This window comes from Dipodomys spectabilis, unplaced genomic scaffold (assembly GCF_019054845.1).
Source record: "Dipodomys spectabilis isolate Male_0828 unplaced genomic scaffold, ASM1905484v1 ptg000207l, whole genome shotgun sequence".
NCBI lineage: Eukaryota > Metazoa > Chordata > Mammalia > Rodentia > Heteromyidae > Dipodomys > Dipodomys spectabilis.
This window is the reverse complement of record NW_024870884.1, coordinates 15,014,875-15,039,305: the sequence shown is the minus strand read 5'-3', so window position 1 is coordinate 15,039,305 and position 24,431 is coordinate 15,014,875. Positions and strand designations below refer to the sequence as shown.

Below are 24,431 nucleotides of genomic sequence, written 5' to 3'. Positions count from 1 at the left end.
GGGCTCTTACCACTGGTGCACAGCGGAGTGCTCTTGAGCTCTGAAGAGTTGTTATCAGACAGGTGCTTTCTGATCATGCAGATCTTCAAGACCAGGAAGCCAGCCGATATGACAACACCCAAGGCAGTTCCAATGACAGCGTATTTGAAATCTGCAGCCCGGAGAGGAGACACAACTGAGTCACCACTCTGCCGATGGTCCTGGATAGTCTAGAGTTCTGCACTGGTCCCTGCCTCTCCATACTCCACCCTGCCGTGTCCAGCCTCATTCTCCTCCTTTCTCCATATTTGGAACCCCACTCCTGGTCTCTATCTGTGCAAATGTGTTCCCAGCTCTTCATGGTTGTCTCGGTTTAGCCCTGGGGATGGGTGGCTTACTACTCTGGTCTCTTGTAGCTCTGCCTTCATTCTTCCTTCATTAATTCATTGATTCATTTGGGTCACAAATGGACTATGTGTTTGCTGCCTGGCATATGGTGACTCTGAGGGCACACTAGAAAGGCTCAAGTTTGGGGGACTGGAGTTAGCAAGGGAAGACAAAGAAGTCACTACAGTCATGTGACAGAATAGGCTATGGTGTGTGGGTTGGGGAGTCAAGAGGCTTTTCAGAGGAAGAGATTTGCCAATCACACCTTGCCAGTGAGGCCAGCCTGAAGTAGGGAGGGGGCAGGCACCGTGCCAGCAGAGGGACAATGTGCTGAGGGCTGGGAGCAGGCACAGCCCACCAATGAGGGACACTGTGTACAGTGCAGGGCATTGTGGGTACTGGAGCCATCCATCAGCTATACAGAGCAGACATGATGCCTGTGCTCTCTTAGTTAAGGGCAGGCTTTACCACAGACCTGGCTCCCAGGATAAAGCCCTGCTAAACACTTAGGTGGGCCTACAGGTGACCATGACCTTGGTTCTATATGCTGACCAGCAGGAGACCAACCCCAGCACCCACCCATGGACAAAATGGTAGGCCACCTACCAATCTCAGGCCCTGCAGACTTGCCTGTGGCCAAAACTTGAACTACTCCAACATCTGCAAGAAAGAAAACCCAGAGTTTGGTTAGACACCAGTGCTGGATTGGGAAAGAGTGGAAGATCTTGCTTGCTCCTGGGTATCACAGAGTCCTGGGGCATGAATGGAGACTCTGTGGCTTCCTTAAAACCCACACCAGGCCAGGATCTGATAGCTTACACCTATAATCCTTGATATTCAGGAGGCTGAGATCTAAGGATTGTGGGTCAAAGCCAGCTTAGGCAGGAAAGTTTGTGAGACTCTTATCTCTAATTTACCACTTCTGAAAAGCTGGAAGTGGAGCTGTGGTTCTAGTGGTAGAGGGCTTTGAGTGAAAAAGCTCAAGGACAGCACCTAGGCCCTGAGGTCAGGCCCAGTACTGGTGTGTGCATGTGTGTGTGGGGGGCGGGGGGTGTTGTGGGTGCGCATGCGCACATGCACACACCCACACTGATTTTCCATGACCCCTGAATTCTGCAGTTACTGTCATCACACTGCCTCTTGTCACTTCTTTACCTTAATCTGGGTCTCTCTGTGTGTTATGTGGATGAGAGCAGGGTTCGGGGACTGACACCCCAGCTTGGGAGCCCCATGTGCTACCTTCTCACCTCAAACCCCTCCTGGGCCCACATTGCTGCCTCTCTCTGCAAGAAGGGACAGGCATCCTCCTGTGATCCAGGTCCCAGCATGGACAACTGCCCTTGTCCCTCACCCATGGCCACCCCTCCTGGATCCCACACTGGACCACCAGTGTAGAGTACAGCCACTCCCACTGCATACCAGCTAGAGATGCAGCAGGGCCAGAGAAAGAAATAAGGACATGATAAGGATGTGATGCTCATGGAAAAGCCAAGTTCACACCTGACAGGCCCACACTGAGGGTGTGGGAGACCTGGGTGGCTCAGATCAACAAAGATGGGGGAACCCCTGCCCTGCCCTGGACTCCCTGAACACCTCCAGGCCCGACTCTGTCCTGCCTTCCTCCTCCAGGTCACGGCCAACTGTGTGGTCCTGAACACACAGCTCTTTCCGTTCCATCCTGGGAGAAGAAGCCACAGCTCGGGGGAGTCTCAGCTCAACCCCTCTGAAACCCTCCTTCTGCTCCATCCCATGTCCCCAGTTTGGAGACTCTTTTCCCTTGGCAGACCCAGGGAGCTGGATCAGGCTGTGCACCCAGCAGGCAACAGCCTATAATTCCTGCTAGCCAGCAGATGGCCACTCGGGGGCAGACGTTCCCCTCCTCACCCCTCCCTGAAGCCCTTGTCTGTGCCCTGAGCTCTGGCTTAGGCTTTAGTGAACCCCTGGGGTAGGGGATGGGATCCATCCGTGTGCCTCTTCCAGGCTCAGGAGCTAGGGGGTAGAGGATAGCCCTGCAAACCAGTGGGCTTTTTTCTCCTGGCTCCACAAAGCAGCTGGGGGATGGATGGCCCTGGGCAGGGGAGTTGGGGTGAGGGGCCTGGGTTCTCCTGCCGGGGACTCCAGACTCTGCTGTAGTAAGAGCTCAGGAAGAAGGCCTGCAGAACCAGAAAGAATGCAGAACATGCAGGAATTCTTAGGGTACTTCAACTAAAGAGCAAAACTCAGCCCCCAGAGGGACCACTGGCTCTCAGACCCAGGGGATCAAGCAGGGGCTGGATGTCCCAGGGCTGGTGTTCCTGGTAGGGGTAGGGTGGGATAAAAGGATCTTTGTCTTTTGTCTTTGTTTACCCTATGTGTATAGTGCTTGGACTGGAATTCAGGGCCTCATTCTCTTACTTGACTTTTATGTTCAAGACTAGCATTCTACCACATCTCTACTTGTGGGTTTTTGGTGGTTACTTCAAGATAAGAGTCTACAAACCCTGATCTTCAGACTTCAGCCTCCTGAGTAGCTAGGATTACCGTTGTGAGCCACCAGCATTCTCACACAGGGACTTGTCTGACTAGAGAACTCATAGAGGCAATGGGGAGGCTTGACCCCAGCCACCTGCTACTGCCAACCCCACCACGGCACACCTGGCCTGGTACCAAGCTAGAGGTGATTGCACTGCTGCCTCACTGAGATAGAAGAGCCTTCTGTAGCCCCTCCAACCTTGAGCTTGCTCTGCAAGTGGCTTCCATAAGCCAAGGAACTTCCTGTAAGAGGAAATGGGCCTTTTCTGGGGCATAGCTTATTGGCAGAGCACTTGCCTAGAATGTGGGAGGTCCTAGGTTTGAATACTAGCACCAGAGGATGGGGGAGGGGTGAAAGAGCCAGATGCTGGGGGCTCACACCTGTAATCCTAGCATACACAGGAGGCTGAGACCTGAGGCTCGTGGCTCCAAACCCGCCCAGACAGGGAAAGTTTGTAAGACTCTTCTTTCCGATGAGCTACCAAAATGCTGGAAGTGGAGCAATGACTCCAAGTGGTAGAGTCCTAGCCTTGAGCAAAAAAAGCTCAGGGACCTGAGTTCAAGCCCCAAGAATGGCACAAAAAGGAAAAAAAAAAAAAAAGAGGGTAAACCATCCTGAGATCTTGTAGCTCCAGGGATGGGAGAGGCAGCCACACTGTTGTTGGGGACAGAGGAAGAGGTCAGGGCTACTTGGAGAGATGGGAGGCCTAAGAAACACTACAGGGCGTAGCATGGACTCGACTGGTATCTGACCCACTTACACCCTGTCCCTGGCATCCAAGCCTTTCTGCACCATCCATCCACCTGTTGGGCCCACCCTTGCCTCTCGGGGGGACTGACAGGCTGCCACCCTTATTTGGGCAGAATCAGGCTGTGTGACTCCCAGTGGTGGGCGAGCAGGCGTGCAAGCACTCAGATGTCATTCCACAAGTATCTGAACTAAAAATAGGGTGAGGATGCTGGGCCATGTTCCTCTCAGGACTTCAATGTTGTGGGACGGCTCCTAACTTTAGATCTCATGAATTCCCCACATCCGCAGCTAACGAGGTGTCGCATATCAGTATCTTCCACCACATCCACACATAAGCAAGACACCTTCAAGATGTTTCAGTGGAGCCCCGGTGCCTGGAGGAGGCCCAAGAACAATCACAGACCCCTGCTCCCTGCGGAAGAGCTCACTGGGGCATGGAAGAGACAAGGATTGCACTCAGAAAAAGCCCAGGGTGTCATAGGTCCTATCAGCATCTCCCTGAAGAAGGGAGCGCCCTGATAAGTTGGAGGGAGTCTAAATGAGGTACTTGGGGGTGAATATTTGCTATGTAGCTGATTCTTGACCCCTTATCTGCTTAGAGGCACCCTGATTTTCCTCCAGGGAATTACTTCCAGTGATCATCAGGGTTCTAGCCTCAGGATAGTGGGTGAAATCATCCTGACTAATTAGCATATTTCGTCTTTCTGTCAAGTGATTGGTCAAGGTTGGGACAAGTAGAAGGCCAGTAGGACTTACATCTAGGGTAGGGGATGATGCCACACAGGGGTGTCTATAGGGCTGAGGGAAGCCTGAAGCTGCCCAGGAGTTGGCAAGAACTTTCTGAGATGGAAGTTCCCACTGGAAAGAGTAGAGATAAGACTAAGTTCCAATGACAACTTTTGGGGTCCCTGGATCAAGCTGTACATGAAGCCAAATTGTGCCACAGTTACTGTTGTAGGCAATCTGGAGAGTTGTGGAGTCTTTCCTGAGACAGAGCTATTGAAAATCATTCTGGTAAGGCTGCAATGGGAATGGAAAATGCTGGCTACAAAGAACTACATAATACAGTCTGCAATGAACTGGCGAGGGTGGGCAAGCAAAGCAACTCTGGGCCCCTCTGGGCCTTTGCACATGCTGCTGTCTTTGATGCAGTGCCTTTCTCTCGGCCCTGTGGAAACATTGTACTCATTCTTCAAGACTTAGCACAAAACCTGTCACCTCTAGAAGTCCCCTCTTAGCTCTGCAGGTCCTAGATCACTCCTGCCACATTGTCACACTTCCTTTCTTAACACCACTGGCTGGCCCTAGGGTTGCTTTGCAGCCTCAGGACAGCAGGAGGTAGGGTAAGCTGCTTCTCCCCAGGGTTGGGTGACACATGAAGAGTCCTGAGTACAGAGTCATCCCTAAGCTGCTGGGCATTCAGCCAGAAGTGGCTTGAAGTGATAAGATCAAGTCAGCAATGCTGAGTGACCCTGGGGCTTCAAGGCCAACTCAAGGGCACCTACAGAGACAAATGGAGTGACAGCACTGTACTTGCAACTATTTGGTGAGACTTCATCTTCTCCATCTCCTCCAGGGGCACTGGGCCTAGATACACAGCTGGTCCTTGCAACAGACAAAAAAAGGCTCAGAAAGGGACTCACATGTGCAAAGCCAAAGTGAATTCCTCACTACTGTTTGGTTCTAGACCTCCCTTTCCTCCCAGGGAATTAGAGACACCAGATCCTGAGATACAAATAGGGTTTGCAAAGCAGCTCCTTCATCTCTTTTTAAAATGTCTCTTTTTATAATGTCGGTTCTGGGGCTTGATCTAGGGCCTGGGTGCTGTCCCTGAGCTTTTGTGCTCAAGGCTAGTGGTCTACCACTTCTGCCACAATGCCACTTTTGGCTTTACGGTGGTTAATTGGAAGAAAGTCTCACAGACTTTCCTTCCCCTGGCTGGCTTCAAGCCTCAGTCTTCAGATCTCAGCCTCCTGGGTGGCTAAGATTATAGGTATGAGCCATCAGCACCTGGCCTCATTTCCATCTTTTTATCCTGAGACTCTTGGAAATGGCAGCTGGCCTAGGAGGTAAGAGCAGAGCACAAGGCTCACATTTCTCATTCTGGGCTGGTTGGGCGTGGGAGCTGGCAGCCCTACCCCTTCTTGATGTCTGTGAGAGGGTACATATCACTGCATAGCCTGGCCCCTGCAGCTCTCCCTGACCTGCCCAACGCTGGCAGTGACATATGCACCATGTAGCACGCCTTAGTCCCAGCCCAGCCTTGGTTACATGCCCCCACCACGGGGAAAGGGGGCTTTAGAGCTTTCTGTGATACCATTATGATCTGCAAAACCTCAGATGCCCCATCACAAGCCTGGAAACCACCTGAAATTGCTCTTCCTGTGTTATTAGAGTGCAGTTCTAACTGTCAAACTTCAAGTAAACAGGACACCTCCCTCCCCCCCTCCCGCCTCCCCGCCACCACTTTGTGGCTTTTTCTGCTTCATTTTTTTCTCTGAAAGGAGTTAGACTTGATGGCAGAACCCAGACCTTCCAGACAGTGCTATGAGGGTCACAGAACAAAACAAAGGAACAAAACAAAACAAAACAAAACAGAACAGGAGAAGGCAGAGAGGCCAAATAGATGGCTTCAGGGCAGCAGTCAGAGACCTGTGGACACTGTATTGGTTCCTATAGTCCTCCCTAATGCAGAAGGAGCACTTAAAGGACTCAGAGCACTCACTAGCTCCACAAACCCAGCTGAAGATTCCCAACAGCCCATGGGGTAGGGAATGCAACTTATGGAGTCTCGCTTAACACAGGAAGTCCACCGTGATTGGCCAGCCAGGAGGACCAACGGTGTCAGAGAAGCTCTCTGCAGTTTATTATTTAAGGATTTACCAGAGCCAATGAAGAAAGGTAGTGGGCAAGGCTTGAGGGGGCAGCTGGGGAAGGTGTCCAGGTAGAAGGGGAAGCAGGAACAAAGGAATGAAGCTGTCACAGATGCTGAAGGTTTGGGAACTAGAGAAGGTAGCTCCGGGCACTGACATACAGTGCTGCTGACACTGTGGGCAAATGAGGGATCTTAGACAAGCTCAGGAGAGCATCCCATGGTTGGCCTAAAGGACTGTAACCACACAAAAGATGGCGGCACACTCCTTGGGTCTGAAAAACTTAGCCTATTAGGCTGCCTCTGTGTCTTTCCCCTCAGCCCATGCCACACTGAGCACTAAAAGCTGGGGCTGTCAGAGTTCCCAGGGTCAGTGATTTTATAGGCAACAGGGCCATGACCGCACTGGGTAGGAACAGGAAGCAGGGGCCACTGAAGGTCACTGAGCAGACAGAAAGGCCAAGGGAAGCTATAAAGTGTGAGCGAGTGTCTCTAGCTTCCAGAAATAGCACTATAATTAAGAGGAGAATGATAATGGTGGGTGACCAGACAGTCAAAAACTTGTACCCACTTTTTTTTTCCCTGAGCAATCTTTGCTAATTAATTCTTAAAGATTCACACACTGGGATCCAAATACTCAGCTCACAGAAGCCAAACTGATCAATACCTTTCTGGGCTAATGGAGGGTCTGGAGGCAGGTGCTGACTTAGGTCCAAGGCACATGCAATGGGCTATAGGGTTTGCAAAGAAAGGCAGTAGGTGGAAGTGTTAGGGAGGCCCTGGGTACACTCTGACCAGGACAAAGACACTTGGTGTGGTCACATCCAGCCATATCTGGCTAGGGAGCTGCTGAAATCTCCAGAGAGCCAAACTAAAAACGAATGATGTGGGCAGTGCTTGTCCCAGGAGGGCCACACAGAAGGACCCATGGCTGGAACGCCTACCCATCCTCCATGCAATGAGGAATGGTTTTTTCACCATCTTTATAAACTTTGTAACAATCACACCATCTATTTGACCAGCCATGTCCCCTACTTTCCTGGGGGCTGTAGAAGTGGGGAGCAAGAGGCAGCCCTCAACCTCAGATGAGGAAGGGGTATACACATGTGCTCACTGAAGAAGAGGAAGCTAAGGTCTCGGTCTGTTCGGATGCAAAAGCCACAAACCAGAGCAGGTCTGTTTGCGCTCATGAAGCTCTGGGTCCGCCTTTGCAGAGAGCAGGGAGGCTGGGAACATTACAGAATAACTAATTAATGATGGTAAAGTATTGTGGAAGAGGAAAGCGTTGTATAACCGCTAAGTGGTAGGGTCATTATTATTCATGCAATATTCATACTGTGCTCTTCAGCCTCTAGGAAGCTTCACGTGGCATCCTCTGGGACCTGGTTGAGGGAGCACATGCTCAGGGAGTGGCACTGCGGGCTGACAGCTGGCCTGGCCGCTGGACAGAGCTGTGGCAGTGCAGAGGAAGCAGACGCAGGCAGCCCACACCAGAGCCCCTCAGCAAACCCAGGGAAGTAGTCCCAGCCATCTGTTTCTGTTTACCAAGGATGGCTGTGTAGTGAGCCCCACTGTAAGCTGGACATCTTACTCCAGTTATAGTTTTTGTTGTTGTTGTTTTGATTTTGGTTGTGTGTGTGTGTCTGTCTGTCTGTCTTTCTTTCTGTCTGTGTTGGTCCTGGAACTTGAACTCAGGGCCTGGGTGCTGTCCATGAGATTTTGTGCATAAGGCTAGCATTCTACACTTGAACCACTGTTCTACTTCTGTCTTTTTTTGTTGCTAATTGGAAATAAGATTTTCATGGACTTTTCTGCCCAGGCTGGATTTGAACTGTGATCTTGAGATCTCAGCCTTCTGAGTAGTGAGGATGACAGGCATGAACTACCAGCACCCAGCCCAATTATGTTTTTATAAGGCATCTCTGACATTTTCAGAGGCCAGAACTTGCTACATGTCCATATAGTTCATATGTAAATCAAGCTTGTTGCACTTGAGCACACCTAGCTACTTGTGAGGCAGAGATAAGAATGATTTTTTTAAGGCCAGCCTAGACAAAAAGTACAAGATCCTATCTAAAAAATAACTATGAGCAAATAAAGGCTTGGTGGGGGGTAGCTCAAGTGGTAGAGTACTTAACCAGCAAATGTTAAGTTAGCTCTGATTTCAAACCCCAGTACTGCCAAATAAATTAATAAACAAATGAACAAATGAATGAATGATGCCAGTTGTTCAAAACGGCCACACTGTCTCATTCTTCAGGGCCCTTCTCCAGGGTTACCTACTAAAGGGAGAAGTATCATTCTGCAAATTCCCCCAAGGTGAGTAGAACAGGATAGTAACAGGCTTGGCCTCAGTTTCCTGAGTCCCACAGATACTCCATGACTGAGGATGGGCCTGCTGCTGCCAGATCTCCCACCAGGTGGTCTACCCAACCCCTGGTTTTCTCCCAGACTGATTTGTGGTTCTAAACAGCACCCCTTCCAACCTAAGTAAAGGTAGGAAGTGGACTCAAAGTATCCCCTCCCTTCCTGTCTGTCACCAGGGTGGCCACCAAGCTGGGGAAACCCCTCCCCAACACACAGCCTTCACTTTCTGCTATGGGGCCCAGGGACTCAGGTTCCTCTTTTTTCCCCTTCTTCTTCGTTTTTGTGGTAGTCCTGGGGCTTGAACTCGGGGCCTGGGTGCTGTCCCTGGGCACTTTTTACTCAAGGCTGGCACTCTTCCACTTGAACCACAATTTGTTCAATTCCTAGCTTTTTGTGGGTGCTTAATTGGGTATAAGAGGCTCATGGACTTTCCTGGTCAGGCTGGCTTTGAATCGTGATCCTCAGATCTCAGCCTTTCCAGCAGCTAGGATCACAACTCATGTTTCTTTCTTTCTTTCTTCCTTTCTTTCTTTCTTTCTTTCTTTCTTTCTTTCTTTCTTTCTTTCTTTCTTTCTTTCTTTCTTTCTTTCTTTCTTTCTTTCTTTCTTTCTTTCTTTCTTTCCTTCCTTCCTTCTTTCCTTCCTTCCTTCCTTCCTTTATTTCTTTCCTTTTCTTCCTTTCTTTCTCTCTCCCCCCTCTCTCTCTGTCTTTCTTTCTCTCTCTCTCCCTCCCTCTCTCTGCCTCTTTGTCTCTGCCTCTGTCTCTCTGTCTCTGTCTCCATCTCCGTGTGTGTGTGTGTGTGTGTGTGTGTGTGTGTGTGTGTGTGTCTCTCCCTCTCCTTCCTTCCTTCCTTCTTACTTTCTACCTTTTTTGTGTGCTAGCCCTAGGGCTTGAACTCAGGGCTTAAGTTCTGTCTTTGAGCTTTTGTGCTCAAGGCTAGTGTTCTACCATTTGAGACACTTCACTTCCTGCTCTGTGGTGACTGACTGCAGATAAGAATCCTATAGTGTAGTTGAGGAGGTGGAGGGGAAAGGATGGCAGGGAAAAAACAAAGGAGGAGGCAACAATGCTGGATAGGAAATGTACTCATTACCTTGCTAATGTAACTGTAACCCCTCTGTATAGTATTTTCACAATAAAAAAACTTATTTTTTAAAAAAAAGAATCCTGTGGACTTTCATTCTATGCTGGCTTCAAATGTGATCTTCATATCTCAACCTCCTGAGTAGCTAGGATTACAGAAATCTGCCACCAGCACATGGCTCATGTTCTTCTTTTAAAAAAAATTATTTATTTATTTCATTTATGTGGTCCTGAGAAATTGAACCCAGGGCCTTGTGCATGCTAGACAAGCACTCTACCAGTAAGCCACATACCAGCCCTGTGTTCTTTTTATACCTAGATGTTGATGTAGTTTGTGAACTTGCCCAATATTCCCTGGCAAGACGCAAAAGATATCTGTGTGTGTGTGTGTGTGTGTGTGCGTTAGGGATCCTAACTACCAAGGAATCAGAGACTAAATTCTTCAGACTCACAGGTCTGAGTATGAATTATCTGGGACTTGAACCCAGATTGGCCTGGCTTCAAGAAAGCCTCCCACCCCACTGGCATGAAGGATGGTACATCATTAACAGTTGACTAATGTACCTTTGGAATTGTGCATGGCTCAACAACCAGGACCCACTGCAGCAGCTGGGAGGGCCTCTGTGCTTCTTTGCCACAGAGACATCCCAGGGCTCCTGTCTCAGTATTTCTAGAACTCTCTCTGGATCAATTTAGCTTCCAATAGCTGAACTTACTCCGTGAGGTTTTACCTTCCAGCAGGGCTGGACCTGGACTGTCCACCAGCTGTGACAGAAGTCATGACTCAGCCCCATGGTCAACCACAGCCTCCCCACTGCTACCAGTGGGGAATTGGGTGAGGGTAAGGGGGTGTAATGGGGTGTCAGAAGCCAGCCAGCATCGACCCTGCTGGTGTGGTCCCAAACAAATCAAGAAGAAATTCCCAGCTGCTCTGATGCAGATGAGGTCAGAGCAAATCCAATTTGTCTTGCTGAGACCCATTAACCAGTTATTTAATGGAATCAAATTTAATAAAAGGAACAGTTCAAATAACTCTGGTGGCCACAGGAGGGTCTGCACGGGGCACAGATGCACAGTGGATGTAAGGGGGAAGCTCAGATGGTTTAATTTGGGAGCTAGAGAGCAGGTCAGCTGGCCTGTGTGTAGCTGGCCGGTCAGCCAGCGCCACTTCCTGTCAGCCATGGCTCTCAGAGGGCCTGAGATCCAGGGCATCCCTGGTGGCATGCTGCCAAGACGGGCCCTCCTTCCTTTCCCTTACAGGACATCCCTTCTCCTTCAGGAACCTCCAAGATCAGGGATGTGTGTCTGAGGCATGTTGGGTAATTCAGCCCTGTTCCCTAAAGAAAAAACTCCAAATCATCTACTCTGCAAATGGGCTTCAAAACTCATTGCTAGAGAGATGGAATATGCTTACTTTTCTGTCCTCTCCCCACTAAATATAGCTAAAACCTCTAGACACTCCACTTACACTTTATCTTAGCCAAAAGCCAAGAAGTGATAGGTACTATATTTAAAAACAAGTATAAGCAGAACCTGAATGGAGGAGAAAAGACAGACAGGCTAGGGATTGAGGGACACCATTAATAACAGAAAATTGGATTTCTATGGGTTTCTTTTCTCTTATTTTCTTTCCCTTTCTTTTCTTTTCTTTTGTGCTGGTACTAGGGCTTGAACTCAGGGCCCTGAGCTCTCACTTTTTATTTCTCAAGGCTAGCATGCTACCACTTGAGCCACAGCTCCGCTTATGGCATTTTAGTGGTGAATTTGAGATAAGACTTTCATGAACTTTGGTGCCCAAGCTGGCTTCAAACTGCAATCCTCACATCTCAGCCTCATGGATAGCTAGGATTTACATGCATGAGCAACCAGAATCTGGCTCCTTGGGTTTCTTTTTGCATCCTAAGTCCCAGACTGGGTAGTGAAGAAGACTAGCATCCTACGACTCAAAGAAGCATAGAAAGATAATTGCCAAGAGAAGCCAGCTCTTGACAAAGTAAGGGGCAGCCTAGAGGACAAGATTATTAGCCAGTTTGCTATGACTAACCAGCATAGAGAAAGTTGTGGCCACAGCCCCTCTCCATTCATGAATAAAGCCAAATAAAGACCTGAACCCCTGTCATACAATTACAGTTGGAGATTTCAACACCTTCCCCTTGACAATTGATAGAACAGGTAGATAGGAAACCATCAATGATATAGAAAAATTAGCCACATTTACAAAGCAGTTCACACAACATTAGCATGCTACATATTCCTCTGAGCACCTATAGAAGCAAAAACAACAAAACTGCTTAATGGGCCAAAAGCCTCAATAAATTTAAAATGAGTTAAGCCATACAAATTTCGTTCTCTGATCACAATGGAACCAACAACAAATCGATAATAAAAAGGATATTTTCAAATTTGGAAACTAGCAATACTTCTAAATAATCCATGGATTAAAAGAATTCCCAAGGAAATAAAACATTCATTAGCTGAATGAAAATAACACACATCAAGTATGTAGGTCATAACTAAAGCAGTCCTGAGAGGAAAATTTGAAGCACTAAATGCTTACATTGGAAAGGACTTAAGTCCATAGTCTAAGATGCCACTTAAAGAAACTAGAAAAAAGTCAAATAAACCCAGACCAAGCAGAATAAAGTAAATAATAAGGGCAGGAACAGAAAACAATACAACAGAATAGAAAAATAATGGTTAAAAAATTAGAGTAACAAAGACTTGGTCATTTGGAAAGTTAAGTTGAAACACTTCTGGCAAGACTAACAAAGGAAGACACCATTTACCAATATGAGAAATAAAAGAATATTGTGGGCAGGTGTCAGTGGCTCACACCTGTAATACTAGCTACTCAAGAAGCTGAGATCTGAGGACTGTGATTCAAAGCCAACCCAGGCAGAAAAGTTTGCTAGGAGGCTTTTATATCCAATTAACTACCAAAACACTGGAAATGGTGCTGTGGCTCAAAGTGGGACCTTGAGCCCAAAATCTCAGGAATAGTGCATAGAATCTGAGCTCAAGCCCTAAGACCAGCACATACAAAAAATATTTTTCTAAACCCTACAGACACCAAAATAATAATAACAATAACCAACATAACAATAATAATGGAATACTATGAACAACTTTATGCTCCAAAATTTGCCAATTTAGAAGAACTGTAATAATTTCTCAAAAAGTACAAACTACAAAATGGACCCAATATAAAAGAGTTTAAGTAGCCCTATGATTTCATGAGGAAGTTGGTTTTATAATTTATAAACTACTCAAAAGAAATTTGTATGCAGATTGTTTCATGGAAGAATTGTAGCAAGAGTTTGAAAAAGACTTAATAGAGTTCTACATAATCCTTGCCCGAAAATGTAAAGTTTGCTAAATGACAAAATCCTTGTCATCCATTTTTGAAACAAGCATTATCCCAATTCTCAATCCAAACAAAAGTGATGCAAAAAAATCCCCCAACCAGACAGTATACTTGATGAATATAGATGCGCCCTCCCTTAATGAAATATCTGCAAGAGGATTTAACAATATATAAAAGTAGTTGGATATTATTTAATGAATGGAGTTTCCAGAATGCAAAGCTGGTTCAATATTTGGAAGTCAGTCAATGTCATAATCATAGTCACATGTTATATAAGTGATGCAGGAAACACACAGACAAGATAACATGATCATTCATGATAAAAATTTATAAATAAAACCTCTCAGAAACTATGAATCAAAGGAAACTGCCTCACCTTGACAATGACCATCTATGAAAATACCTGTAGCGAACACTAATTAATGGTGAGAAACAAGATACTTTCCTACTATGACCACAATGGGGCCAAAATATCTGCCATCAGGTCCTCTGGCACTGAAGTTCTTGCAGCCCACAAAACAAGGCAAGGAAACAGCAGCTGTATTCCTGAGCAAGGAAAGAGAAAACTTTCCAGGCACTAGTGGCTCACACTTACCAACCTAGCTCAAAAGACTGAGATCTGAGGATCACAGATTGAAGCCAACCCAGGGCAGATAAATCTGAAAGACTATTATTTCCACTTAACCAGCAAAAACTGAAAGTGGAAGTGTGGTTCAAGTGGCAGAACACCAGCTGTGAGTGAAAATAGCCAAACAAGAGCTCAAGATACTGAGATTAAGACCCAGTACCAGCACCAAAACCCCAAACAAACAAAAAGCCAAATAAAAACTGTGACTCATTTGCACACAATAAGAAGAAAATCTGAATTATCTGAAAGGACTTAAAACATGATTCTGAGAATAGTAAAGTCAGCAGTGGGGTGGGTCATATGAGAAGCATATATAAACCAAGTGTACTTCTATACACTAACAAGAGCACCCAGAAGGAAAAACATAAGCACAATACAACTTACAGATATTAAAAAAATAGGTAGGCATGAGTCTAGTCTAATAGAACATACATGTATTTCATAGATTCAAAACAGCACAACACTGAAGAGAAAAAAAATGAAAAGCTCAGTAATAAAAGGAGACACAGAGTTCACAAAAAGTGCAATGTGTCCAAGACTGCAACTAGTACCAGATCTATCTATACCTTTATTTACTTCCTATCAGAAAACCTAGAAAGAATTTTTATTTTGTAGATACTCAAAAGGTGATTCCCAGATTTACATGGGAGAAGTAAAGGAATCAGAATTACTAGAAATATTTTGAAGCCAGGCATTGGTGATTCATGTCTTGTAATCTTTGGTAGGATTAAGGTTAAGACTTGGAAAGAAAGCCATCCTGGAAAGAAAAGTCTTCAAGACTTGATTTCTAATTCACCAGCAAAAAGCTAGGCTGGAGGTGTGACTCCGATGGTAACATGTCTGCCATAGGCAAGAAAGCCACAAGACCCTAAGTTCAAGCCCCAGAACTGGCACACAAAAAACTTTTTGGGGAAGAAAGAATGAACAGGAGGACCACTATGTGATCGTGAGGCTTTCTACGCCTACAGGAATGGAGATAGTCCTATAAGCAAGGGGCATAAATCTCACACATAGCATCAATTGATCTCAGACCAGTAAGCACAGTCAGATTCATAGAGTTTAATCAATTGATAGTGTGGAACAAAGAAAAGTTGCTTGACCTAAAACTCGTAACTAATGCAGAAACAACCTCAAAACAGATCAACCATTTAGCTGCACAGCACAAAACTATATAAAATTTAGGAGAAAATCTTGGGGACGTAGACTTGGTAAAAATTTTCAGACCTGATACCAAAAGCAAGGCCCACTAAAAAAAAATCAATAAATTAGACTTCATTAAAATTAAACACTTTTTTTCAAGATAGTGTTGGTGGCTCATGCCTCCAATTTTAGCTACTCAGGAAGCTGAGATCTGAGAACTGAGATTCAGAGCCAGCCCAGAAAGACTAATCCATAAGACTCTAAATAACCAAAACTCCAGAACCGGAGGTATGCCTCCAGTGGCAAGTGTCATCTGTAAGCAAAAATACCCCCCAAAACACAAAACAACAACAATAACAACAAATAAGCAAGAGCACGAGGCCCTGAGTTCAAGCCCCACTAGTAGCAAATAATCAAAGAAAGAAAGAAATGTTTTTGTTTCATGAAAGTCTTGTTAAGATAATGAAAAATCAAATTAGAAGTAAGACTTGCAGGTTACAGATTTGATAAAGGAGTCATATAGAAGTTATCAAGAACAATATCTGACAATTGAAATCAAACAGCAAGCAATGCAATTAGAGAAAGGACAAAAATCACAGACAGAAATTCTTGCTCTTTGAGGAAACACATCTAGTCTCCTTGGGGTCCAGGGCCCCTCCCTTCCCTTCTGATGACTAGGCATGAGACTCCACCATTTTCTTTTGTGTCATTTGAGATGATGTATGATGGCAACAAATGCACCAAGAATTTTTTTTTTCCTCAGTAACAAATCCACACACCACACAATTCTAAACCATTGTCTTGGCAGAAAACTGGAACAGGGGAAAAGCTGTCAGGAAAGATTTTTACAAAGATCTCAGGGACTAAGAGCCAAGGAATAAAGTGATGACTTTGACTTGTAAGATAAAAACGAATTTAATTCTCTTTACCCTGGCTTCTGCCATCTTTTCATTATAAATTAAGGCAGTGGGGGGAAAAAAAAAGAAAAGAGAAAAACCTCTCTCTCTTCAATAACGCTGGCTCTTTCCGTGAAAGATGTTTTAGGTACTGGAACATAATTAAAGTGATATTGTATGTCTTTTATTCTCTTGATTACAATAATACATAGATTTCAGTGGAAGTCTTCCAACAGCATTAAAAGGAAGACAGATGACTGATATTTCAGTTGGAATTAGAGTCCACAGGGATATTTTCTTTTTTGTTTTGTTTGTTTTTTTTGTCAGTCGTGGGGCTTGAACTCTGGGCCTGGGCGCTGTCCCTCAGCTCTTCAGCTCAAGGTGAGTGCTCTACCGCTTGAGCCACAGCACCACTTCTGGTTTTCTAGTGGTTTATTGGAGATAAGAGTCTCACAGACTTTCCTTTCCAGGATAGCTTTGAACCGTGATCCTCAGATCTCAGCTTCCTGAGTAGCTAGGATTACAGGCCTGAGCCACCAGCGCCCAGCCCTCAGGAATATTTTCTATGACAGCTTTTTTTTTCTGGAATAAGGATGCAGGCCTACAATAAAATGCCCAGAAAAGTTATCATATATTTTCAAGAGCTCTTCTTACACTGGCATTGTAGCAAAACTTAAAACTATGGATTAGTTGGTATTTAGAGAACAAACTAGTTATTAAGAATTGTGATGACTGTAATCCAAAACTTCCTTTAAGAATTTTTGTGTTTTTTTTTAACCTTATTTATTTGTGCCAGTACTGGGCTTGAACTCAAGGCATAGGTGCTATTCCTGAGCTTCTTTATTCAAAGCTAGCACTGTACCACTTGAACCACAGCTCTACTTCCAGCTTTTTAGTCTTATAGACTTTCCTGCCCAAGCTGGCTTTGAACCATGACCCTCAGATCTCATCCTTCTTAGTAGCTAGGATGGCAGGTATGACCACTGGTGCCTGAATAGTTTTGTTTTGTTTTGTTTTGAAGTCATAGTATGAAGAGTACTTCAGCATTTCCTCATCATGCAGCCTCCAGATGAGCAGTGCTGAGAAGTGTGGCAGCCTCCTGTAGCCTGTGGGTAACCTGCATTAGTCATTTAGGGAAATCAGGCAAACCCCAAAATGAGGACTTGAAGAAACAGGGAGACAGGAAGCCATGTGCTTCAAACCTATCGTTATGAGAAAGGCTGTGGAGGAAGTCAAGCAGGGGGAGCAGACAAGTGGAGCAGGGAAGAGTGGGCGAATGTTCATGAAGTCCTAATGTTCAATGTGCACACATGAAAATGGAGCCAGGAAACTTGAGGGGATGAGTGGGGTTCGGAGACAGGGGCGACACTCATCAAGATGCACTGTGCTTTTAAACTGACACATTGAATTGAAAGCCGCCTGTACAACTACTTAAAGATAATAAAAATTACATAAAAATTATTTTTAGTCCTTTCGTTAAGCATTTTTTTTTTGCCAGTCCTGGGGCTTGACCTCAGGGCCTGGGCACTGTCCCTGAGCTTCTTTTGCTCAAGGCTAGTGCTCTACCACTTAAGCTACGTTCCAAGCCCACCCCCCACCTTTTTAAAACTTTTTATCAACACAGTATTTTCACTTACTTAGAGGGTATGGCACAATAATTTGATATATATTCCTAATGTTTAATGATCGAACTAGGATAGCCAACTCCATCTCCTCAGTTGCCATTTCTATGTGTCGGAAAGCTTGGGACTCTTCTAGAAATAAAGCATAAGCTGTCAGAGACTACAGTTATCCCACTGTGCTACAGGAATCCCTCCCATTAAAACATACTATGGTTCCACCTTCCCTCTGTCGCTCTCAGGCCCCTCCCTCTTCTCAGCCTCCAGTGACCACTGCCCTGTTCTCTCTTCCCATGAGACTGACTGGTTCCCACCACAGAGTGAGAACACACAGTGGTTTTGTCTTTCTGGTCCCAGCTTACTTCACTTCAGATGCTCCTCCACTTCCATGGCCATTTCTGAAGATTTCTATTCTTAAGAAGTACATGCTGCTGGGCACCAGTGGCTCACATTTGTAATCCTACCTGCTCGGGAGGCTGAGATCTGAGGATCATAGTTCAAATCCAGCTTGGGCAGGAGTTCATGAGACTCTTATCTCCAATTAACTACCAGAAAACCAGAAGTGGAGCTGTGGCTCAAAATGGTAGAGGATTAGCCTTGAGCAAAAGAGCTCAGAGCAGTGCCCAGGCCCTGAGTTCAAGCATAGGATGGGAGAAAAAAAAAAGCTCAGAGACAGAGCCCAATCCCTGATTTCAAGCCTCAGGACTGGCAGTACTTAGTATATTACAAGTCAGGACACAGTAAAGACCCTTACACATCATGTCCATTGCTGCACTATTCACAATGTTCAAGTTATGGAAACAGTCCAGATGCTCTACAATAGATGAGTGGATCAAGAAAATGTGATACTTATGCACAATGGAATTCTGCTCATCCATTAGAAAGAACAATATTATGTTATTTGCAGGGAAATGGAAGGACTATAGCACATCATGTTAAGTGAGGTAAGCCAGGCACGTGCACACGTGTGTGTGCATGCACACACACACACACACACACACACACACACACACACAAGCAAGTTAGTCAACACCTTTTCCCAAAAATACCACATGAAAGAACTTATCCTAATGAAATAATAGGGTCAGAGCTTCCAAATATATTTTATAAGAAGCTATTCAGGGGCTGGAAAGATAGCTCAGTGATACAGTGCTTGCCTTGCATGCATGAGGCCCTGGGTGCGATTCCTTAGCACCACATAAGCAGAAAAGCCGGACATGGTGCTATGGCTCAAGTGGTAGAGCACTAGCCTTGAGCTGAAGAGCTGAGGGACAGCGTCCAGGCCCAGAGTTCAAGCCCCATGACCAACCAAAAAAAAGGAAAAAAAAGAAGCTATTCAGCACTGCTGAAGCCATAATGAAATATAGAAACAAGTGGCTATCAGTAGGAATCTGGCTAAAATGGTAAACCTCTAATGTCTCTTTCCATAGCTGTTAGGTTTAAATAAAAGTCGTGACTTCTACGGACTAAAATAGAGCAATGGTGACAAAGTGACAGTTATAGAACTAGGGTTATGTAGGTGCAGTTGGATTTTACATGTTTGCTACCTACCCAAGAAATGACTGGAAAGACATACAGTAAAGGATTATTGTACTCTTTCCTTTTAGTTTCTCTGTACTGGAATTTTTCACAATGATCATATATATCCTTATTTCTAATAAATACATTTCTGTAGATTAAAAAATAATATTCCAGCCTGTTGAAAGCAAGACTTTAAAAAATTAGAGTTGTCTAATTTCTTCCTTCCTTCCTTCCTACCTTCCTTCCTTCCTTCTTTCCATCTTTCCTCTCTTTTTTTTTCTTTCTTTCTTTCTTGCTTGCTTGCTTTCCTTATGTATTTTTTCCTTCCTTCTTTCTTTCTTTTTTTTTTTTTTGACAATTGTGGGGCCTGAACTCTGGGCCTGGCTCTGTCCCTCAGCTCTTCAGCTCAAGGCTAGCGCTTTACCACTTGAACCACAGTGCCACTTGCAACTTTTTCTGCTTATGTGGTGCTGAGGAATCAAACCCAGGACCTCATGCATGCAAGGCAAGCACTCTACCACTGAGCCACCTTCCCAGCCCCCTTCCTTCCTTTTTTGTGCTAGTCCTGGGGCTTGAACTCAGGGCCTGGGTGCTGTCCCTGAGCATCTTTTGCTCAAGACTAGCACTCTACCACTTGAGCCACAGCTCCACTTCCAGCTTTTACAGTAGTTTATTGGAGACAAGAGTCTTGCAAACTTCCTGCCCAGGCTGACTTTGAACTGCAGTTCTTAAATCTTAGCCTCCTGAGTAGCTAGGATCACAGGTGTGAGCCTCCAGTGCCTGGCAGTTTGAACATTTTAAAAAATAGCTTAATTTTAATTCTTCAAGGAATTGCCTGCTTGTATAATTTGCACACTTTTTCAGTGGGATTTCTTAAATTTGACTTCCTTTTTTCATGGGGTGGGGATGGAGGAAGAGCTGTCTTATCTTTTGCTACTTTCCTGGGTAGGCATACTTTGACTTCAGCTTCCCTGCACCTCCATAATGGTTGTTCAGTGCTCCTTGCCATCCCATCATCATCATGACAGTCAGGGACCCATGACTGTGTGGTAAAGTTGGTAAGTGCCTGCCCGGCTTGCTGACCTGGAAGATGGTGTTGGTCACTGCTCTCCCTGCTTGGTTTGAGCTCACGTGGGACCCCATTTTGGGGAATCATTTGTGCTGTTGTTGAGGAGACAGATCTGCTGTCCATACAGGGGAGTCTACCCCAAGATAGGCTCTGGCCTTTGAGTGCTGCCCCGAGCAGCCTAATGAAGGGCCTGAACAGACCTGCTGTCCTTTTAAAGAAATAACCGTGTTTAAGGAAACAATACAAAGCAGCAGTCTTTCTCCATGCCTGACTCTCTCTAATTTGCATAAATCCCCACCTGCCTCTTCTCTCTAGATTTCTTTCTCTGTCTGCTTGTCTTTTGTGCTGGTCCAGGGGTTTGATAGCAAGGCCTGCGTGTTGTCCCTGAGCGTTTTTGCTCAAGGCTAGCACTCCAAGATATTTATAACTTTCTCTTTCTACCTGGTCCTACTTTGCTATTTGTTTCAACCTCTCTTCCTCTTTCCTTCTTTCAGTACACAGCATTAAAGGTGATTTAAAGAATATATCTGGGTAATGAATAGCAGTATCGCCTTACCTACACCTTCTATTTTTATGTAAGCCTCTTGCTTCTAGTTGGTTAGATTCAACTTAGTTCTCTCATAATCCTATAAAATAAACATTATTGCCTCCCATGTCATCACTTGAGAAACTGACATCCAGAGCATTCTAGAAATTTATTTTAGTTTATCAACAATGGAACCACAGTGGGAAATGATTTTCTAGGTCTCAAGCCTGATCACATGACCTCTCCTATCTTCCCTTCACTTAGTTGCTCTTGGAAGTTCAAACCAAGGAGTATTGTTGTCTGCAATACTATCTGCTCAGGTGGTTGAGCTCTGAGGCTCATGATTCAAAGTCAGCCTAAATAGGAAAGTCTGTGAGACACATATCTAAAATAAACTAGCAAAAAGGCAGAAGTAGAGCTGGGGCTCACATAGTAGAAAGCTAGCCTTGAGCAAAAAAAAAAAAAAAGCTCAGCAAAGCAAGATCAATAGAAAGCCTACGGATTGGAAGAAGATCTTCACTAGCCATACAACAGATAAGGGCCTCATATCTAAAATATGCTTAGAACTCAAAAAATTAAATCCTCCAACAACAAATCCTCAAAGAAACAACCACCCAATTAATAAAGACTTAAAGAGAGACTTCTCTGAAGACGAAATAAGAATGGACACTAGACATACGAAGAAAGACTCAACTGCTATAGCCATAAAAGAAATGCAAATCAAAACATTGAGATTCCACCTCACTCCATTTAGAATGGCTATAATCAAGAACTCTAATAACAACAGATGCTGGAGGGGATGTGGACAGAAGGGAACCCTACTGCATTGTTGGTGGGAGTGTAAACTTGTTCAACCACTTTGGAAAGTAGTATGGAGTTTCCTCAAAAGACTCCACATAGAGCTCCCCTATGACCCAGCAATCCCACTTTTGGGCATTTACTCAAATGATCACAAACAAGGTCACACTAAAGCTACCAGCACAACTATGTTTATCGCAGCATTATTCTCCATAGCTAAGATATATATATCTTATGTACTTATAGGTATATATACATACATACACATCTACATATCTTATGTATGTGTATATATATATGTATATATACACATATACACATACACACACACACACACACACACACACACACACACAGGAATTCTATGCCTCCATCAGGAAAAATGACATTGCCCCATTTGTTAGGAAATGGAAAGACTTGGAAAAAAATCGTATTAGTTGAAGTAAGCCAGGCCCAAAGAAACATGGGTCCTATGGTTTCCCTTATTTGCAAGAACTAGTATATGCCTAGGATAAGGAGAAGGGTAAAAAACTATGTACACATGACCATATAAGGTTTTACCTTTGTTGCTGTTGTGTTTAATGTACTTATAATGTATTGGGTGATTTTTTGTTTCATTTGTATGTTCTTCCCCCATGGTATAATCCCTGTTTTTACTGTATTTGATTCCAGCACCCTGCATCTAGTATATATATATTTTTTTCCTAATTTGAGGAAGGGAAGGGAAATAACAAAATGCTGAAATAAGGATACAGGTTGACCCATTGTAACAATGAGATGTACAAGACTTTGTTGAAAACTAAATTTACAGCTTTGGGGGTTAGGGGAGAGGGAGAAGTTAGGAAGGTGGGGAGGGAAGGGATGGTAGGGGGAAAACAAAGGAGGGGGTAACAATGCTCAATAGGAAGTGTACTCATTACCTTACTCATGTAACTGTAACCCCTTTGCACAGTATCTTTACAATAAAAAAAATATACTTAAAAAGAAAAAAGCTCAACAACAGTGTCCAGCCCCTGAGGTCAAGCCTCTGGATCAGCACACACACACACACACACACACACACACACACATATGTGTGTGTGTATGTGTGATATATATGTGTGTGTGTATCTGTATATATAGTATATCTAGTATATATGTATATATTATATATACTTGTATATATACTGTATATATACATACACATACACATATATAGAAGAAAGAGAGAAAGAGAGAGAAAGACCATTGTTCAATGTAGGGTCCAAGACCAAAAAGCCATCTGTCAAAGGAACATATTCCTTTATTAAGAATGGATCTCCAGTATGCTGATGGTCCCCATTTTCCTGTTCACAAGCTTTTCTAAGACACTCCCCTAGCCCAGTTAGTATCAAGCCAATAATATCCCTCACTTACCCAAAAGGAAGAGGAGAGCTTTCAGTATGTGTCCCCCTGAGCACATGCTGGCTCTCCGCTCACTACAGTTAGGCAGGCACCGTGAGCTGTGTGACTTGAGGCTCCTGGGACCAGAAGCCGGACCCACGTGACTGGTGAGGAAGGAAGTCACCACCACAACCAGAGGTTGCTCCATCCCTCTCAGCCTTCTCTGTGACCAGGGGTGACTTCTGTCAGGGGGTAGAAGGAAGCTGGCATATGCTGGGTACTGCAGCCCCTCCTACTGCATGGAGATTCAAGCATGGGGGGGGGGGGGTCAATCAGCTGGCTGAGGTCCTCTTGCTCTACCTGGCTAGGAAGCATGGGTAAGGAGAAACTCTTCCATGCTGACAATCCTGGTTCCTGCATGCCAAGGCCTAGTGGCCCACAGCTCCAAACCCGGAAAGCTAGAGCCTATTGCCTGGGCTTTAGAAGAAGCCTGAGCTTAGGGCTCCAGTTACTTAGCTTGGAAACCTTTGCACTGGGTTGAATCACCAACATCCCCAGCACTTGACAGCTTTTGTGATTATTGGCTTCTGGCAGCAATGGGTCCAGCCAGTAGCAGCAGGCCACACTTGCTATGTAAATCTTGAGTAGTGAGACCCTTTACTCTCCTGTGACAAGTGCTATAGCCCTCAGCCTAGCGCCTAAGGGCTTTGACAGGTAAAGTTTGGCAGCTCTCTGCAATTCTTGCACTAGCAAGGGCTCATGGTTTCTTGTGTTCATCTCTTCTCAACCCTCTGTCTCTATTGTCTCTGCTTCCAGCCACTCTCTGGAGTTCTACATGACTCTCTCGTTACTGCTGCTGCCATCACTGAGATTCCGGCCATTACCACCTTTGCACAGCTGGTCCCTCAACCCACTACTACTGTTCTGTTTCTCCTACTAGCCTCTTTCTGGGTTTCCAGCTTGGAAAAAGATCAAAAGTCAGCAAGAAAGGATCGCAAAGGGCACTCACTATAAGTTACTCCAGGCTGGTTCATAAAGAAAGTCAAACAGCCTGCTTATATAGCCAGAAAGAGGGTGTGGCAAGTTGGCTCTATCTACCAATCACAGAATGAAGGATTCTGTTTGCAACAAATGTCCCAGCCATCATGTAAATGAGAAATCATGCTTGCACCAAACAGAGCAATCTTTTAACCATGCGAATGAAGACACAATCATGGCACAATCCCTCATATAAATAAGAAATTACACTTTCATTTGCATGAGTGACTGCTGTGATTGGTGCAAGCATGATTTTTCATATACTATATACTATATATTATACTATATAAAATGTAGTATAATATAAAAGTATAGTATAAAAGATAGTATAACACATTATATACTTAACTATATTACATACACTATATTTTATAAATATATGCTACATAATTATTTTATATTATATATATATACTTCATTACATTTATACTATACAGGATATATTATATAGTATATATTACATATAAGATCTATATTATATAACATATACTATATATATTCATTATTTTATATACTACAT

General features: G+C 44.6%; 1 protein-coding gene across 2 annotated transcripts in view; it reads right to left on the bottom strand.

Annotated features, from left to right (window-relative positions):
* Tmem273 (transmembrane protein 273) overlaps window positions 1-23,011 on the bottom strand; it is a 33,677-nt gene extending 10,666 nt beyond the window's left edge. For both annotated transcript variants that reach the window (XM_042696560.1, XM_042696561.1), the window contains exons 1-3: window positions 22,907-23,011; window positions 973-1,026; window positions 11-151 (exon numbers count right to left, since the gene is read on the bottom strand). In XM_042696560.1, coding sequence (XP_042552494.1) covers window positions 11-151; window positions 973-1,026; window positions 22,907-22,952 — 241 coding nt within the window. In that variant the 5' untranslated portion in view covers window positions 22,953-23,011. The remainder of the gene's footprint in view (window positions 1-10; window positions 152-972; window positions 1,027-22,906) is intronic.
* Between the last annotated feature and the right edge of the window lie 1,420 nt (window positions 23,012-24,431).